Source organism: Mustela putorius, unplaced genomic scaffold (genome assembly GCF_011764305.1).
Source record: "Mustela putorius furo isolate JIRA1106 unplaced genomic scaffold, ASM1176430v1.1 tig00000107_pilon_pilon_pilon, whole genome shotgun sequence".
Lineage (NCBI taxonomy): Eukaryota > Metazoa > Chordata > Mammalia > Carnivora > Mustelidae > Mustela > Mustela putorius.
The window spans coordinates 4,820,616-4,839,140 of NW_025421284.1; the positions used below are offsets into that span (position 1 = coordinate 4,820,616).

The 18,525-nt window shown below is 65.9% G+C and overlaps 1 protein-coding gene across 2 annotated transcripts; it reads left to right on the top strand.

The window, feature by feature from the left end:
* The first annotated feature begins 1,339 nt into the window (after positions 1 to 1,339).
* CLPTM1L (CLPTM1 like) lies at positions 1,340 to 15,542 on the top strand. 2 transcript variants are annotated; one of them, XM_045089208.1, is made up of 17 exons: positions 1,340 to 1,531; positions 1,699 to 1,799; positions 2,579 to 2,768; positions 4,059 to 4,207; positions 5,123 to 5,201; positions 7,244 to 7,361; positions 7,580 to 7,674; positions 8,430 to 8,514; positions 9,613 to 9,716; positions 11,083 to 11,148; positions 11,881 to 11,931; positions 12,543 to 12,625; positions 13,154 to 13,188; positions 13,729 to 13,784; positions 13,861 to 13,905; positions 14,563 to 14,678; positions 15,066 to 15,542. In XM_045089208.1, the coding sequence occupies exons 1-17, from the start codon at positions 1,370 to 1,372 to the stop codon at positions 15,148 to 15,150; spliced, it is 1,620 nt and encodes a 539-aa protein (XP_044945143.1). In that variant the 5' UTR covers positions 1,340 to 1,369; the 3' UTR covers positions 15,151 to 15,542. The 2 variants fall into 2 exon arrangements, with proteins under 2 accessions (XP_044945143.1, XP_044945150.1); XM_045089215.1 differs by having other exon boundaries at positions 1,341 to 1,531; positions 4,062 to 4,207.
* Positions 15,543 to 18,525: the final 2,983 nt, after the last annotated feature.

Consider the following 18,525-nt stretch of genomic DNA (forward strand, 5'->3'; position numbering starts at 1 on the left):
GCGCCCCCCCGGGAAGCCTGTTCCGGGACCGCTGCGGCCTCAGCCTCGCGCCCGCGGGGTGACGGATCCGCCACCGGAGCAGCGAAGCCCGGCCCCGGACGGCCGTGGGCTCGCTGCCCGCCCCTTCCCCGCACTCCGCCGCAGCTCGGGGAGCAGGGGGCGCCCCGGCCGCTCGCAGCCCTCGCACCGCCTCCCGCCGCGCTCCGAGGCGCCGCGGCCCGCGCCCCCCCCCGTGGGGCCTCCCCGCCGCGCGGCCGCGCCCCCCACCCCTTATGTCCCCGCCCCGCGCCCCCCAGGGCCCACGCCCCCGCCCCCCCACGGCCGCCCCCACGGCCCGGCCCCGCCCCGCGGCCCTGCCCCCCCGCCCGCGCCCCCCACCCCCTATGTCCCCGTCCCACGCCCCAAGACCCCGCCCCGCGACCCCCGCCGTCCCCACGACCCCCCCCCTCCCCCCCCGCCGCCCGCCCGCCCGCGGCCCCCCCCCCACGGCTGGGCCTCGCCCCGCGCCCCCCCACCCGCTATGTCCTCGACCCAGGACCCACGACCCCGCTCCGCGGCCCTGCCCCCCGCCCGCGCCCCCCCACCCCCCTATGTCCCCGCCCCCCCCACGCCCCAAGACCCCGCCCCCGCCCCCCATCCCCTATGTCCCCCCGCCCCGCGCCCAACGACCCCGCCCCGCGGCCCCCGCCCCCCCGCGCCCTCCCACGGCCGCCCCCGCCCATCGCCCGCCCCCCGCCCGACCGCCCCTCCTGTCCCCGCCCTCATGCCCTCCACCGCCTCCACTCGTGTCTCTGCCCGCCTCCCCCATGGCCCCGCCCCACGACCCACCCCGCCCCCAAGCCGCGCCTCGCTCCGCCCTCCGACCCCCACCGCCCCCTCGCGACCGCGTCACCAGCCACGGTCCCGCCCCGTGCCCCTCCCCTCGAGAAAACCCCGCCCCCCTCCGGCCGAGGCCCCCGCACCCGGACACCGCGAGGTACGCCGGGAGGCCGGCGCGGGCAGGGGACGTCAGCAGCGTGCGACGCGCCCGGACGGGAGCGTGCGTGCGTGATGGGCGTCGGCTGGACGGCGCTTCCCAGGGGGCCGCGCGGCAGGCGCGCTTCCGGCGGGCGGCCCGGGACCCGGAAGCGGCCGCCGGACGGCGAATCCCGGGGCGGCGGGAGTATGCGGGGCGGCCGGCGGCCCGCGGCGCGCGGCGCGTTCGTTCCCCCGCGGCGGTGGTGGCGGCGGCGCGCGGCGGCTCTCGCGTGAGCGGCGGCGGCCGGAGCGGCCGGCGGCGCGCCGGGCGGGCGGCGGGGCCCGCGGCTGCGAGGCGGGGCCGGGCGGGGCCGAGGCGGGCGGCGCGCTCGGCCCGGGGCCCGGCGGCGCCATGTGGCGCGGCCGCGGCTCGTTCACCGGGCTGGTGGTGGGCGTGTTCGCGGCGTACGTGGCGCACACCTGCTGGGTGCTGTACGGCATCGTGCACACGCGGCCGTGCGCCGGCGGCGGCGGCTGCATCCGGCCCTACCTGGCGCGGCGGCCGAAGCTGCAGGTGAGCGCGGCCCCGCGGGCGCGGCCCTTCCCGCCGGAGCCGCCGGGCCGCGGGCGGAGGCCGGGGGGGGGGCTGCTCGCGGGGGCGGCGGGGCGTCCCCGGGGTCGCGGCTGGGCGCGTGCTGCCCCCCGGGGCTCCGCCGCCCGACGGCCCGCGTGTGCCCGCAGCTCAGCGTCTACACCGCCACCCGGTCCAGCCTCGGGGCCGAGAACAACGTGGACCTGGTCCTCAACGTGGAGGACTTCGACGTGGACTCCAAGTTCGAGAGGTGGGCGCGGGCGGCGCGGCGGCCGTTGCGGGCGGGACGCGGGCCGAGGGGGCGCCGCGGCCGGCCGAGGGCGCCTCTTGCGCCTCAGCCCGCCGTGGCTCCGGAGCGGGGGCTTCTGGGGGGGGCCGGCGGGGCGGGCGGAGGCAGCGCGTGCCTTCGCAGCTGCGGGGTCCCGGTGCGGGGAAGACGGCTTCGCGGAACATCCAGGCGGAGCTGACGTGGACGTGCACAGGCCTCCGCGCGGTCAGGAAGCGCGTGGCCCCGCAGCTCCGGTGAAGATGCGGGCAGCTGTAACTAGGAAAGCAGCTGCTGGTCAGGAGTCCGTTTCCTTCTTCGGAGGTGCCCGGGCCGTCACACAGGGCAGCGGGGCCCTGGGACGCGCTGGAGGGACAGTCCTCGGGTCAGCCCGCCCGGGCAAGAGCCCTGGGAGGCCGTGCAAGGGGCGGGGGAAGCGATGAGCCTGGGGTCGGCCTCAGCTTGCCTGGCCGCCCTCGGCGTGACCAAGGCCAGGAACTACCTTCTCTGAGCGCCAGGAGACGGAGGCAGGAACGGCAGGTGCGTCCAGCGTTGCCGGCCGCAGGCGTCTGGAGGGACCGGCCTGGGAAGGCCGGCACTTGGGGTTTCAGTAAGCCGGCAGGTGGGTTTCCTTCCAGCGCCTCTGAGCTGAAGTTAGTTCGAAGCGGCAGAACTTGTGAGGACACTTGCGGTAGCCTGTCCGGTGTGTGTATGTGGGTAAGCGAACGTGGACACCATTGGAAGACTCTTCTCTTTTGGTTTAGAACAGTGAATGTCTCTGTACCAAAGAAGACGAGGAACAACGGGACTCTGTACGCCTACATATTCCTGCACCACGCCGGCGTCCTGCCGTGGCATGACGGGAAGCAGGTGCACCTGGTGAGCCCTCTGACTACCTACATGGTCCCCAAACCGGAAGAGGTCCATCTGCTCACCGGGGAATCTGCTGCCCAGGTGAGTGCGTGACGTCACTGGCCTGCCGAAGCCTGTGCTGTTCCCTGGGAACACACGTTCATGTGTTGCTACCTGTGTGGCTTCTATCCGGAGCTGCCCCGACCCCTGGAAAGTGAAGCAGACTGATGTAACGGACGTGACGTGGGTTTGCAGACGGTTTTCATCCCGAGTTGGTTGCATGTGGTTCAGGTGATCGAGGGATAGGTTCCTTCTCAGGCCGTAGACCCTCTCAAGCTCTGGGGAGCGTCTGTGCTCCCCAGCCGGGTGTGGGGGCGTGTCTTCTGTGAAGCTCACCCACAGGCTTCCCTGGCAGCTGGGAGGCTCCCCACCCGCTGTCGGGCAGGACGGCTCTTCAGTCTTTACTTTGTTCACAGTCGGGAAATGGGACCTCGTGTGGGATTCGTTTTTGTAGAAGTTTGCATACGAGGAAACTGGAATTCTCTTAGGTGACTTACGAGGTAAAGCAAAGGCATGTTGGTATTTGAGTGTGTTTGGAACAGAACATGGGATCATTTGTACACGGACACGTAGCTTTCCAGGAAGCATCTGTGAGCCCGCCCCGTGTGGGGTCCCCTTGGAAAGACCCCTTCAGCTCCTTTCTCGGGGGGACAGTTTGGCCCGGCTTCTCAGGGCTTTCCTGGGGCATCAGTGAGTTGGTGGATCTTAGGGGTGTGAAGGAGTCTGTGGGGTGTACAAGAGCTAAATAAGCATTTGCTGTTAGTGCTACTTGAAAATGGTTTATAAAAGAAGTTACTGTAGCTGAACCACTCTGTCTGTTTAGGTGGGAGGTTCACGAGATGATCCTGGAACACAGAATGTGTCAGTTAGATCTGGAAGATTTTCCTGGCAGTCCTAGCCACTGCGCTGAATATAGCTGTCTAGGACTGCCGCCCAGTCCCCGCATCTGTGCTCCAGACGACTTGACAGACGTGATCAGGGAGCAGAGTCTCGGTGCCGGCAGCAGGGCTGCGAGTTCCGAGCGCCCACGCCCCCTGCAGCTGGCCTGGGACTCACCCTTCTCAGAACCCCCGGGGAGCGGGCCAGGCCGAAGGCTTGACGCAGGGGTCGGTGGTGCACAGTAGGGCCCCTTTGGCTTGTGTCGGGAGATGGGAGAGAGGCTGTCACTGTGGCGGAGCTGGCGGCTGTGGGGCCCCCACACTCTGCCAGGCACTGCTCCCTGCTTGTGCTGTGTCAGGATGTGGTCCTGGGTCCCCAGACCGGGCCCAGGGATGGCCCCTCCTCACCCCCCCAGCACCGGGCTTTTCCTGCTGAGTCATTCTTTTCGTGTAGCAGCAGCTGGAAGCTGAGAAGAAGCCACCGAGTGCCCTGGACGAGCCTGTTTCTCACTGGCGACCGAGACTGACCCTGAATGTGATGGTGGAGGACTTCGTCTTCGACGGTGCCTCCTTGCCTGCTGATGTGCATCGGTACATGAAGATGTAAGTGCCGCTGGTCCCGTCGGGGAGGGGGAGCAGCTCTCTGGGGGCTGGGGTGGAGGGTGGCGGACGCCTGTGGAGTGTGGTCCCGCAGACCCCAGAAACAGATGGACCACACCAGCCTCCCTGAGCCACCCCGCGATAAGAGCCCACAGGGGTCTACAGTGCTGCCTGGAGCGCCCCAGGCCCTGTCCCCCCACTTTGGAGTCTTGCTGATCGAGACGGCCACCAGAGCATGAGGCTGTGTCATGCCACAGCCCCTGGAGACTTTTGTCTGCGGCCTTGGTACCCCTCGTTAGTACTGTTTGTCGCTTTGACCGGACTCGTTTATGTGAACTGAGAATCGGTCTTTAGGTCGTCCTGGAGCCATCACGAGGTGAGCACGAGTGTTGAAATCACTTGACCAACTTAGACTGTCTTGCATGTTAACTAAGATCTGATACCGATGGCCATGCTGCTCCGAGGAACAGCTGTGGCGAGACTGGTTTTCCTGATTCACGTGTCAGGAGTAACTGTGGTGTTGTCACAGGACTTTTCTGTTTTTTAAAAATTAAATTTTATTATTGAATGTACAAAACAGTTGCGTTATTAGACACGTAGAAGGTATAAAAGGGTCATGAAAAGCCTCCTGCCTCCCCCACCAGGTGCAGACAGCAGCTGGATTTTATTTCCATTTTCCCACTGCGTCCCTGGGCCCTCCCAGTCCGGGCATACATGGGCTTGTCGCTCTCCGTGGCCCCTGGAGTTTCCCTCTGGTTAGAGGTCTGGTTAGACCCCCCCTGCTTCCATGGGGAAGGTGTGTCTGGGGGTCGTGTGACCAGAGGCCCATGGAGCCGTGGCGGGGTTTCTCTGGGGTACATCCAGCATCTGCGCTATCTCTCGTTCCTCTGACGGTGACTCTGGAAACTGCTCCCCCAGGATCCAGCTGGGGAAGACGGTGCACTACCTGCCCATCCTGTTCATCGACCAGCTTAGCAACCGGGTGAAGGACCTCATGGTAAGCACTTACCCCCCCACCGGCCCTGCCAGAACTCATCCGCGGGTCCCTGACTTGGCGGGGGCTGCTCTGGGGTCCCCGTGCCCTCCTTCAGTTGAAAGGAACTGGGAAGGTTCTGTGTGGCGGTTCTATTCAGCTCGCAGGTGCAGAGTGGCTTAGGGTGGGTCCTGAGCCAGCTGCTCCCTTCAGGGCTGGCCCACGTGTTGTCACCGTCCACCGTGGAGCCTTTGGTCTGCCCCTGGCCCCCAGGACAGCTCTGGGCAGGGCTGAGCTCGCAGGCAGAAGGGAACTCACACCCTGTCGGCCGGGGCAGATCGGGGGTTCCGTGAAACAGAGCTGAACTGGGAGCAATAGTGACCGCGTGACGGGTATCGTGGAAGATCACTGCACCAGGCTCGGTGCGGACCGCTGCCCAGACGGTCTGACACTTTCTCCCAGGCCTGTGGAGGTGTGTCTGTTGTCTGTGTCTTCGGGGTTATTGAGGTCACAGGTGGCCTCTCCAGTCTCACTGGGTACAGCTGGACTGGCCGCCCTGTCCTGTGGCTCGTGGACACATCAGCATTACTTGTGGACGTGCAACAGCAGGGGCTGTGTGCGTGGCCCCGCTGGAGTCCGTGCTCCTTGCTAGCAGATGAGACTGGGGCGTGGAGAGCTCAGGTGCTCGGGGGTGCACGGCGGGGAGCAGGAAAAGAGGCACCTGACCTGGGGCTCCCCCTCTCTGGCCCCCTGCCCCAGCTCTACCTCCACTTGCTGGCCAAAGAGCTTAGACGTGGCCTTCGCTCTGCACTGTTAACCCTGACCCTTGGGGCCCGCACTTCCCTCTGGTGGCCGACCGCATCTTCGGGGCCCGTGGGCCAGAGCGGGCAGTCATTGCCCACCCCCCGCCCGCCCGCTGCCTCCCAGAGTGTGCTGTGCACTCTGTGCAAACCTGGGCGACGCCGGCCCCGCGGGAGCGCGCAGTTGGTGCTCCCTGGCTCCGGGGCTGCAGTGCTCCGGGCTGGCCCAGGCCCAGGTGCTATTCCGACAGGTGGGAGGGCAGCGGGGGGGGGGGGGCTGTGCAGCAGCATTCGCGGGCATCTGCGCTATCCCCGTCGTCCTGGGGCCTTAGTGGCCTCATGGGATGCAGAGCTGCCCCTCGGAGTCGAAAACATGTACACGGGCCACCAGTGCTTCTCGCTTCGCCGTCCTGCGGCGTTAGTGCTTCGTCTCACGCAGCTGCCCGCCGGAGAGAACACCATCTTTGCGGAGCAGCCAGCCCACCGGGGCTTGGGCAGTTGTCCCCCAGGGTTTGGCCCTGGCCTGCACCCACCTGCCCTCACGTGGGGCGCTGTCTCGGGGTGGGGTGGGCCGGCACCTGGTTCCCGGGCTACTGACCTCGCGCTCACCGCCAGGGCTTTGCTCAGTGAGCAAGGATCGCGTTCACGTGATGTTGTGGTTCGTGGTGCTCACATACTCGCCAGAGCCCCAGAGGAGTGGGGGTCAGTGCCCCGTGTGCTGGGGCGCCTCCCTGCCCCAGGGCAGTAGAGCAGCCCACACGCCTCCAGACAGAGCGCGCTCTCCTCCCTGGGGCGGGGCGCCCCCCCCCCCCGGCAGCTCGTCACACCTGCACGCTGCGGGCTTGGGGCGCCGCGTTCTGAGGCTCTGTTGTCCCCTGGACCGGCAGGCCTGCCCGGCTGTGCAGCCCGCACCCCAGTCTCTGTGGGGAGGCGTGGGGACCCTGCCGGCCCGCGCCCGGCTCATCGGCAAGAGCGCGTTCCTGGTACATCTTGATGCCCCCTCGCGTCGAGGTGGCGGGGCGGAGGGATGAGCAGGCCTGGGTTCCGAGGCACACGTGGGGTTTGCGTAGCTCAGAGGACGAGGACTTGTCACTCAGAGAAGCTCCGCTTAGTGAGGACAAGGTGGGAGCCACCGCCTCAGAGAGCAGACCGTTGCTGCTTGGGGCCGGGCGCGAAGCGGGGGCTTCCGCCGCATGGGACGGATGCGCGGCGGTGGGCGGGCTCCGGCAGCCGGAGGGACACGCACTCACGGCCGCGCTCCTGCAGGTCATCAACCGCTCCAGCACGGAGCTGCCGCTCACCGTGGCCTACGACAAGATCTCGCTGGGGCGGCTGCGCTTCTGGATCCACATGCAGGACGCCGTGTACTCCCTGCAGCAGTTCGGTGAGCGCCGCCCGGGGCGGGGGCGCCCTTCTGTCCGGCCCGCGACGCGGCCCTCTGCTTGGAGAGCACTGGCGCGTCCCGCCGTGCACTTGGCCCGGGGGCAGAGCACTGGCCTTGCCTGCGGCATTCAAGCTCAGGGCGTGTCCCTGTGGCCGGGGTGTCCCCGACCTCACGCGCCAACTTGCTCAGCCTACAGCGCGTTCCCTCTTTCCTCTCAGGGTTTTCGGAGAAAGACGCAGATGAAGTCAAAGGCATTTTCGTCGACACCAACTTGTACTTCCTAGCGCTGACCTTCTTCGTCGCGGCATTTCACGTGAGCGGTCACGGGGCTGCTGGCTTTGCAGGTGCCGTCGGCCTCCGGCCAGGCTCTGTGCGGCCTGTGGGCCTGAGAATTGGAGGCCGCCCTGCCTGGGGCCAGGGGGCGGGTGTCTGGACCCGGGTCCCTGACCCCCGGAAGGACTGGGGTTTTGTCTGCGGGTCTTGAAGCCATTTTAGGCAGAAGGGAACCCAAAATCTGAGGCTCGCGGAGGACTCTACGATACGAGTGCTCTGTTACGTCGCTCTGGCGCCGTGATTTTAACGTCCGAGCACTAATCCTTGCACAGAATCCCTTTTCACGCAAGGAGCCTCCCAGCTGGTGGAGGGAGCTGACCCCCACGTGCCGGCAGTGCTGGACTGGAGAGCAGGCAGGGCCAGGGTGGGCGAGGCCGGAGCCGGCCGGCATGGGAGCCCTACCGCAGCCAGTCCCAACGGCTGGGCTGGTCAGGGTCTGTGAGCGCGCGTGTGCTTCCGAGGTGGGCACTGCCCACCCCTGTGCTCCAGGTCAGAGCCACGGGACCCGGCGAGGGCAGTAGGGAGACATCCCCGCGGGCATGCGGCTCACAGTTGCGGTCATACGCCCGCAGTTCTGGTGGGCTGGACAGGACACGAGGCCCCGGGCTTCTGTGGTGCCTGGCATGCGTCTAGCTGTGTCCTTGGGACCCGGGTTGGCTCGTACCCGCAGTCCCTGGGTGGAGGGCGGCCTGGGAGCGGGGTGAGGTGTGCACTGCCGTGCTCCTTTCTTTGCAGCTTCTGTTTGATTTCCTGGCATTTAAAAACGACATCAGCTTCTGGAAGAAAAAGAAGAGTATGATAGGAATGTCCACCAAAGCAGGTGGGTGCTCTTGGGCTTCTGGCCGCTGCCGGGGCCCGTCCTGCGGTTGGTAAAGACGGGCGTTGAAGGCTCGTCTGGGAACATGAGGTGTGGGGTTGTCTCTGACAGCGACAGCTGGGGCCCCTACGCGCTAGCGGTGCTGGGGGAGGGACGTGTCGGGATCACACAGCGCATCTGGTAGGCCTGTGACCTTGGGTGATGGAGGCTACACGCCGGGGCCCGCCTCGGCTGTGATACACGCTGGGTCTCAGAGTGTGCTGTTGTGTGGCCGTGGGGCATGGGCTTCAAACAGGAGACAACTCATTTCTCCGGCGGCGACAGCATGCCTAGGGCTGGGCTCGGCCGCTGGGGGACCCCGTGTCGTCCATGTCTCAGATTGTTCTGTTCTCTGGTGTCCTCAGAGTGGACGGGGGTCCCCACTGAGTCCTCCTGCCCCTCTGGCCCTTCCTGGGGAGCGGGGGGCAGACAGCAGGTGCTGTGGGACCCCAGGTCCCCAGGTCATGCCTGCGTCCCCCTGGTGGCACCCCAGCGGGCGTGGCTCTGCTGCTTCGGTGGGCAGAGCAGAGGAAGCCGCAGAGTGTTGTCCGTGAGCACCGTGGGGCACAAAGCAGGGCCTTAAAAGGAGAAGGCGGGGTTCTCGAGAGAGAGGGGTTTATCGCGTGGTCAGCGGAGAGGTGGGGCAGGGTGGCCTGAGAGCCCCAGGAAGCGAGTCCTGGTCCATGCCCAGAGCCGGCCTGCCCGCGCGCTCTCTGTGCCTCGGGGTGTCTACGAGGGCCCTGCGCGCACTCCTGTATCTGTGGGGACCTGGTGTTCCACGTGCAGGACGTTTGCACGGCCTCGCGCCCCACTGCGGCTTAGCGGAGGGAAGGAGGTGTCCCGTGAGGCCTCAGCTGTGTGCTTGTGGGGGTCGTACCCATGAGGGGGGGATTTGAGGTGTGGGGCTGGGTTCGGGCAGGGGAAGGGCACGGGGGGCTGGTAGGCAGGGTTGGGTGTGGGTCAGGGGTGTGTGGGGCTGACGTGGGGACTGCGGGAACCCGGGAGGCGCGGTGTGAATGGGGCAGGGACAGCCCCTCAGCATGGCCTGCCCCCCGTCCCCAGTGCTCTGGCGCTGCTTCAGCACGGTGGTCATCTTCCTGTTCCTGCTGGACGAGCAGACGAGCCTGCTGGTGCTGGTCCCCGCGGGCATCGGCGCTGCCATCGAGGTGAGTTGTGCGGCAGTGCTTGGCCCTGCTCTCGGCTCCGCACTGAGTCTGATACCCAGGGGTCGGGAGGGGGTGCCCTCCATGGGCGGGGCAGGGCAGAGCAGCCGCTGTGGGCCCCAATAAGCACCTGCCCATCACAGCCGTCTGCCGGGCGTGTTTGACCCATTGGGTGCAGAGCCACCAGCTTGCACTGTGCTGGCTTGAGGAGAAGCCAAGTGGGGGACGAGGCATCTAGGAGCACAGCGCCCTGTGGCAGCCCGGAGGTGTGGGGCTCAGGAGAGGGGTCCTGTGGGGTGGGCGCCTTGGGGCCAGGCCGTGAGGACGGTGATGGGGCTGGGACATGGGGTCAGCAGAGGGGGTGGTAGGCCCATGCCGCTTCCCGATGGCGCACGGGAGAAGAACGAGGCACGGACTCGGCCGCCGCAGGAGAGCAGACCAGCGCCCTGCCGGCTCCTCAGTCTCGTGTCTGGCGGAAGTAGGGGAGCGCCGGCAGAGCAGCCGGAGTAGGTTACGCGCTGAGCACGCGTCTTGTGGGCGCCTGGGAGGAAAGAGCAGCGCGTGCCGCAGTGCGCGGCCCATAGTGAGCCCGAACGGGGCTGCGCGCCTTCCTGCGGGGCTCTGGCGGGAAGGGGAGGCGGCGGAGCAGTGCCACGGGCGGCTTCGAGGACGCGTCGTCCCCTCCCCCAGAGGCCTGTTGCCAGTGCACGTTTTTCTTAAGGCTCTACGGAAACTTGCTTGCCGGCTGGTGTGGTTTTTCGTGGCCTGTGTTGTAAGCAGGGTGTGGTCCTGAGGGACGGTTACAGGCCAGGACGTCCTCCTCTGGCCTCCGGTTACCGCCCTGTCCCGGCCGTGCTCCCGTGCCCCTGCCCGCGGGCGCTGGCCCACGTGCTGGTCAGGTCAGAGACGGCACTTGGTCTGCCCATCAGGGAGCGAGGGTGGGGACCCTCCCGTGGCCACCTGTCACCGTGTGGAGCCCAGCTCAGGAGCCGCTGTGCTGCGCTGGTCGCCCCTCGGTGAGGTGGTGAGAAGGGTTGGGTCCCCCGGAGACCGGAAACGGCAGGACTTGGGGCAGAGGCTCGGGGCCTCCCAGGGCGAACCAGGAGAAAGGTGCCGGGGAAGCAGGGGGCAGGCAGGTGGGCAGGGACGGGGCTCGGCCGCGCAGAGGGCCGCTTCCCTGGGTGCAGAGAGGAAGTGGGGGTGTCCGCGTGGGCAGACGGACTGATGGTTGGGCGTGCGGGCCGGGAGTTCCGTCGGGCTGGGCTGGAGGGGCCAAGCAGGCAGTCACCGTGGGCCCTCAGCTTCCCGCAGTGCGTTCTGGGGACTCCTTCGTCCCAGAGGCTGAATGTCTGCTCCTCTCCGCCGTCAGCTGTGGAAGGTGAAGAAAGCCTTGAAGATGACCGTGCTCTGGAGAGGCCTGATACCCAGACTCCAGGTGGGGGCTTCTGCCTTTGGGACCGCGCCGCTCCCCCTCGGCCGCCCCCTCCCGCCACACACCAGTCAGCCGCTCGCCTGGCCTAGAGCGCCTCCCCCCGCGTCTCCCGGCGGCGCTCCGGTTAGATGCCCCCCTCGGGCTGGGGATCCTATGGGTGCGTGGCTCCAGGTAGCCCCCAGCAGATGAGTACATGGAGCAGCTCGTGGAGGCCAGAGTGGCCGCAGCGTGCGGATCCCTGGGCGGGGCTGGACCCATGTGGACGTCCCTGTTGGGGACGGAGCGCGACAGCGCTGACAGCCTGATGGGCCTGATGGGGGCTGGGGGTTGGGGTTGGTCTGAGGGTCTTTCAACACACTCTGCTTTTGCTGCCATGATGGACCCGTTCAGGAGAACTCGGGGTTCACAGCTCCCCAGTTCTGAGGCGTGAACTATCAAGGACAGGGAACTGGGCAGGAGAACGAGGTCCGTCCTGTTCCCTCCGTGAGGGGACGTGCTAGTGGGCGTGCCCCTGCCACACATAGCACTCGCTATGGCCCTTGGGGACCTCTTTGGGTCCTGGGTGGCTCTGGGGCATGGGCGATGTGACTGGAGCCTAGAGACATCCGGCTGGGGTCGCCGTCGCTGGGGGTCGCCGTCCGGGCGTACCTGCCCATCTGTCTGTGGCCATCCCCATGCGGCTCGCACTTGCCTGGAGTCAGGTGACTGACGGGACCGTGTTGGATTTTCTGACAGTTTGGCACTTACAGTGAGTCGGAGAGGAAGACGGAGGAGTATGACACTCAGGTAGGCAGCGAGGGTGGGGCTGGGGCACTCTGGAGCCCGAGGGGGACACACCTGCGGCTTAGGCTTTCTGACTTGGGGAGGGAGGCTTGGGGCTTCTCCGCGTCCCGGGTCTGGTAGGGAACCTGTGCTGAGGTGTCCCCAGTGGTTCGTGTGGGGGCCGTGATCCCACGGTGTGTCGCCAGGACGCTGGTGAGCCCTGCACATGGGGGCCCCTGTCCTGAGGCCGGTGGCCCCCGCATTGCTGTGGACATGCTTCCTGCTTGGGGACCATGGCCCGCTCTGCTTCCTTGGTGTGTGTTTGCCCTCGGGCTCTGCTGGGATCCCAGTGTAGCTCCAGACACACCCCGGGAGGCGCCCCAGGGTGCACCTACACAGCTCGCGGGGGGGGGGGGCTGCGTCTTCGTCTCCGGCAGCTGTTCCGTTGGCCTCCGGGGGCTGGTGGGCTGCCTATCGCCCGAGTCCCGTCCGGCCTCACTCCTGGTGGTGTGTTCCCGGCACCCGCCGTCCCAGCACCGTGCCGGCTCGCTGCCTGAAGCCGGGGGCGCTCGCTCTTCGTGCTTGTCTTTCCCTGGCACACGGGGGAAGCTCACGAGGTAGCCTGTTCCCGGCAGGCCATGAAGTACTTGTCTTACCTGCTCTACCCTCTGTGCATTGGGGGCGCCGCCTACTCCCTGCTCAACGTCAAGTACAAGAGGTAGGACACTGCCCAGCCCCCGCTGCTGCACATCTGCCTGGGACACCCCTTGGCCTCTGGCCCAACCCGGTCACCTCTGTGCCCTGTGCCCCCTGCCGTGTGGGCAGGGCCTCACCCAGGGGACCTTAGTCTGCAGTGAGGGCGCCGAGGCCGTCGTGCAGGGCCCCGGGTGTCCGTGGCCCTGGTGTCTGGGACAAGGGTGGATGCGTCTGGACAAGGGGAAGCCAGGCCAGGCAGCCCCGTGCGCAGACGCAGCCCTGACGGCTGGACCCCTGGTGGTCTCTGTGCTGCCGGGAGCTCTGACAGAGAACCCCGCCAGTGCGGGTCTCCGGCCGCCACCTGGCACTTGTGTTCCAGGGGTAGGACTAGCCGCGGGTGCCTGCACCATTTCCCGCCCGTTGTTTCCACAACGGTGCTGCCAGCCGGCAGGGCGTGCACGGCGGCAAGGCGTGCACGGCGGGGGGGGGGGGCGCAGGCCGGGGGCAGGCAGAGGCGGGGCGCGGACTGACGGCGCTCCTCCCCTTCCAGCTGGTACTCTTGGCTCATCAACAGCTTCGTTAACGGTGAGTCGTGGGCCTCAGCCCTGCCGGTGGCATTTCAGCAGCTCCTTTTGGCTCTGCACGTGCCCATGCGGTTCGAGGTCGTGCGGGCAGGACCTTTGCTGCTGCCCGGGCTCTGTTTGGAGGCCCCCAGATCCCTGATGTGTTTGCGGGAGCCCCACTTGGGCTGCTCCAGCCGCAGAGCCCCAAGCCGTACCTTTCCTTCGTGTGAGAACAGCTGCAGGCCGCGGGGAACAGCCCAGTGTGCACCCGTTGCCCGAGGGCTGGCCCTTGAGCCCCGTGCCCGGGCTGGGTCCACACCTTGGGGGGGGGTAGGCCGGCCCTGCCTGGCCTGGGCTCTGTGTGGACGGTGGAGGGCCAGAGCCTGTCTGCACAGAGCCCATAATGGGCTCCTGCCTTGTGGGCAGGGCCTGTGGCGGGCTGTGGAGGGCAGCAGGCCGGGCTGCCGGCGCACGGCCCATGGGCGGGGACCGTAGCTGGGCCATAGGGCATCGGCTCTCCTGCCCGGACGCCACGCCGTCGCAGCCCGCATCTGTCTCGCAGGGGTGTACGCATTCGGCTTCCTGTTCATGCTGCCTCAGCTGTTTGTGAACTACAAGGTAAGCCGCGGCCCGTGAGCACCCCGCGCCTCCTGTGCGGCCGGCCGCTGACTTGCCGCGTCTGTCTTGTCCCCAGATGAAGTCAGTGGCGCACCTGCCCTGGAAGGCCTTCACCTACAAGGTCAGTGTCCTGCTGGGTGGCACTTCACGGTGGTGGGGGGTGGGGAGGCAGTCCTTTGCACCTGTGGGCCGTGGCAGTGACTCGAGGACAGTGGTTCTCTGAGCGTCCACCCAGCCGAAGCCGTTATCTCTAATCAAAGCCACGTTTCTGTTGGCAATATGCATCAGAGTGCAGACCCCACCTGCCCCCAGGGGCCCCGTCCCCAGATGCATCCGGCTGCCATGGGGTCGTCCTGGCAGGGTGCGTCCCACGTGGTGGCGCTTGGGACCATGTGGCCTCCCGAGCGTGTCGTGTGGTTTTCAGGGGAGGCGGGCTTCACCTCTGCGGCTCCAGATGCTGGAGGACTACAACCAGTTGTGAGGAGCGGGGACTCGGCCACGTTCCCAGCCCGTGTTTGCGGGGCAGCCCTTGCAGGCCTCGCCGTCTGGGGAGACCTGGGCACCCCGGGCCACAGGGTCGGCTCCCCCGGCGTCCAGTGTCCTCCTGCACTTGCCCATTCTCTGCCTTTTGGTGTCGCTGGGAGACCTGCGGTCACACCTGGTGCCTGCAGAGCAGCGCTCTGCCGTCTTTGACGGGGGTGAACGGGGCCGTGCGTGGGGCGGGTGTCTTCGGGAGCAACCGACAGCCGCGCTCCTTCCTTCCCCGTCCGGCCTGCAGGCCTTCAACACCTTCATTGACGACGTCTTCGCCTTCATCATCACCATGCCCACGTCCCACCGGCTGGCGTGCTTCAGAGACGACGTGGTGTTCCTCGTGTACCTTTACCAGCGATGGTGAGTGCAGGGGAGTGCAGGGGCGCCCGTGCTGCTGGCCCCCGGGGCAGGAGACCGCGTGCGCGGGGAGACCACCCTTATTTCCGGGCTGAGACGAGCTGGTCTACGTGCCGCCATGTGGGTCCGGCCGGCCGCGCGTCCCACGGTGTAACAGCACCTCTCCCGGACACCTGCCGTGCGCGGCTGAGCACAGAGGGGGACGCCACCCTGGGCCCCTGATGGTCCTCGAGCACAGAGCTTGGTCCTGATTGTAAAAACGCACACATGACAAGTGGGCATGAGGGAACCCCTGAATCCTCCTCCTGTGGCAGCGGGGCTCACTGGGTCCTCCTTGCTGGGATTGGGCGCCTCCAGATGGCAGAGCCCGAGGGCATCTTGTCCTTGTAGGCTTTATCCCGTGGATAAGAGCAGGGTGAACGAGTTCGGGGAGTCATATGAGGAGAAGCCTTCGCGGAAGGCCCACGCCGAATGAGTCACCGCCCAGGCCACGTGGGGTCGGCCACCGGGCGGCAGAGCTGGGTTGTCGGCTGAGAATTGTGGAGGCTTCTGGTGAAATCCCCGGACGTTCCATCTTCTGCATTGCCAAAACCCGAACGTGTCCCGTCACCTCCCGAGTCGTTTCATGTTGTCACGGAGAAGGGCCCCGGCGGGGACGCCCGTCCCGCACCAGGCTCTGACCGTGGGCAGCACAGCGCCGGGGGGCCAGGGGCCGCGCGTGGGACCTGTGAGCACTCCAGCGGCTCTTCAGATCCATTCCTTAGAGACTGGGATCCAATGGCTTTCTTTCTTTTTGTTTAAAATTGACTATTTTAAAAGCTTCATGTACGTATGTTTCTATTTTAAAATAAATTTCTCTGGCTGTAACGTTTGCTGGGCCTGGGATGACGGGGGTGGGGGCATCTAAGTGGCTTCACTCCTGTTCTCAGAAACGTGCGTGCGGTGGGGGTTCACACGGCAAATTTGAAGGCCACCTCTCGAGCTCTGACATCACAAACTTTTTTCTATGTACCCGGTGTTGAATTTGTCACATGGCCGCCACTGGCCTGACAGGTGGCGTTTTTCAGGAACGCCCCAGGTCGGGGCGAGCTGAGCGGAGCGGTGTGACAGGGCAGGAGGCGAAGGCAGGCGTGTGCTCTGCGCGGTTACCCTTGAGGCTCTGCCCTGGCAACGGGCAAACTGCTGCTGTCACTGTTTGGGGCTGGTGCCCAGCATCTGCCATAGGGCTGGCTTCGAATTCCGACTTTTGCTGTGGTCCTGCCGTGTCCACACCGGCGATGCTGAGCTCGTCCCAGGGCAGAAGGCGGAGCCAATCGCTGTCTGCAGGAGGCCCAGGCTCAGGAGCACACGTGCCCCCCACCTGTCCCCACGCACGCTGAGCACGCTGTCGCCGCAGTCCGTTCACAGCGGAAACCGCATGTGTGTGCCTCTCAGGAGCCTGCAGCTCCCAGCCGGGCATGTGAGCTGAGCAGGACGGGCTGTTCAAGTGACCCTCATTCATTTCCACCCTGGGAGGGGCAGCGGCAGGGGTCCCGGGGCAGCACTGCTGACTGGCTTACGATACAGACGCATCTCATCCTCCGCCAGTCTCCAGCTTCCATGTGGGCAGGTGGGTCCCACCAGATGCTCCTGGCCAGAGGCCCTGCCTCTCCCAGCCTCTGGGGGGCCCCCGGCCCCTCCCTGCATAACTGCCTCTCCACGTTCTGGCCTCCTGCTGCCTGTTGGGGGCGCCTCGGGGCGGGGGGGGGGGGTTAGCCACAGGGCGATGCAGAGTCGTGCCCCCTCTCGAGGCCTTCCCATAGTCCCAGCTGCCAGGCCCAGGGCCCAGGGTACCTCTGTGGCTCCCCAGGCTGCTCATTCACCTTATCTCGTCCTACGGTCCAGACAGGCTTCTGTGCCCGTGCAGACACAGCCCGACCCCTGCGTGGGGAGCACCCTGTGGGGAATTTTCACACAGCCCCGTGGGAGCAGAGTGGGCAGCTCCCAGTGACGGGTTCCCGCATCCCCCTCGGCCTCCTGGCTGGCCGCCTGCAGAGACCACTCGGCGGCCCTCATGCACAGCGGCCCCAGCTTGTCCCTCCCCACCCAGAGCCCCTCACCGGACTCGTCTGGCTTCCGTGGCTCCGAATTCTCTCTTCGCCCGTGGCCCTCCCTTGCCCTGCTGTGTGGCACCCCACTGTGGAAACAGCCACACTTTGGGGATCGTGGGCAGATGTCAGGGTTTTGTCCAGTTTGGGGCCAGGATAAAGTCACCCAGCACGCACGTGTGTGTCTTCAGTGGGCGCAGTGGTCAGCTCTCTGGGGCCCCGCCCGGGTGGAGCGCATGCATGCTTGGCATCAGGGGAGCCGATGTCCCCAGGCTTGGTCCAGCGCCATCCCGGGGCCCCCATGTCACACCTGCCTCGACCCCCCAGGGCCTTCCGGCGTCACACCCGCCCCTCCAGGGCCCGTGTCACACCCACCCCATGCTTGTGTTGCCATCCGGTGGGCACGCAGGGGACCTTCCTGAGGCCTGGATTTGCCCCCGACGTCTAACGGGGCTGGATATCTTCTGTTCTTCCTGCCCATTCGGACCTCCTATTTGGATAACAGGCCTGTTTTTCTCTATTTCCCTTGTAGTCCTGTTTCTGGTAGCAGCTGTGTTGGGCTCCCCGGCTGACGGGACGGACCACACAAGGTGGGCGGAGAGCCTGTCCTGTGTTCTGTTCTTGAGAACATTCCTGATGTGGCCTCTGGCGCAGCTGGGCATTGCTGGGACTTTCACTTTTGCTGCTGCCAGAATTTGTGTCGTTTTCGTGGAGATTCTCGAAGTTCCATTGTTTCTCTTAAAGAACTGGTGCATTCGGCTTAAACCTGCCCGTAGCATTCTCCGGTTCTCAGGGCCTCTTGGCCGCATCCCCAGGGCGGCATGCGGGCACGCCTGCAGCCTTTAGGCAGAAATGCGAGCTGCCAGGGCATCTTCTGGAAATCAGCATTTGTTCCGTCCCGGAGGCCGGAGGCCCGGGGTTGAGGGTGCCGAGGCCTGGCTCCTACCGAGGCTGAGGCAGCCACTGCTGTCCTCACGCGACCTGCTCCCTGAGCTCACACCCCCAGATCCCCCGTTGACAAGGATACAGTCCTGTTGGCTCCAGACCCACCATAAAGACCTCACCTGGGCTCGACCCTCTGCAGAGACCCCGTTTCCAAAAAGCCCCCAACTGCCGGCCCTGGAGGTCTGGGGAAAATGCTTTTAGTGCCTAACAATTGCTTAGTTACTTGTAATTCCTTTCTTCTTTTTTCTAATAAAAAGATATTATTTCTTCGTCAGAGAAAGTGTGTGCGCACAAGCAGGGGGTGCGGCAGGCAGAGGGAGCGTGGGCTCCTCACTGAGTGGGGACTCGATCCCGGGACCCCAGGACCAAGACTGGAGCTGCAGGCAGGCAGTTCTCCGACTGAGCCGCCCAGGGGCCCCTGTGATTCCTTTTCTTCTTGCTCCAGCGGCTTTTGTCAGCTTCAGCATCTTTGATCTTTTCAGAAACTGCTCAGCTCTGCTCATTCTCTATGTGTTGTTTTCTCCTTCACTGACTTCCGCTCAGGTCTGTCACTCCTTGTGCGTCTATTTTCATATCCCCTTTCCTACTTTGCAGGTAGTTACGTGGCTCGTTAACTTTCAGCCTCTCTTTTTCAAACAAGACTTTAAAGTTCTGTTTTAGGAGCTTCTCCTTCTGGACGAGGAGATGCAGCAGGGTTTACTCTCCGGTCCAAAAGGATGACAACTGGACACCACGTGTGAAATGTCCATCATGAAGACGCTGAGGACCAGGCACAGAGGGAGGCGCACACTGGACCCCGGGTGTCCCGGCGACAGGAT

Bases quoted from the DNA above. Each gene is read 5' to 3' on its own strand.
- CLPTM1L (XM_045089208.1), top strand. From the start codon at position 1,370: ATGTGGCGCGGCCGCGGCTCGTTCACCGGGCTGGTGGTGGGCGTGTTC. The intron at 4,208-5,122 runs GTAAGTGCCGCT...CTGCTCCCCCAG, and splicing joins GTGCATCGGTACATGAAGAT to GATCCAGCTGGGGAAGACGG. The intron at 11,149-11,880 runs GTGGGGGCTTCT...ATTTTCTGACAG, and splicing joins GCCTGATACCCAGACTCCAG to TTTGGCACTTACAGTGAGTC.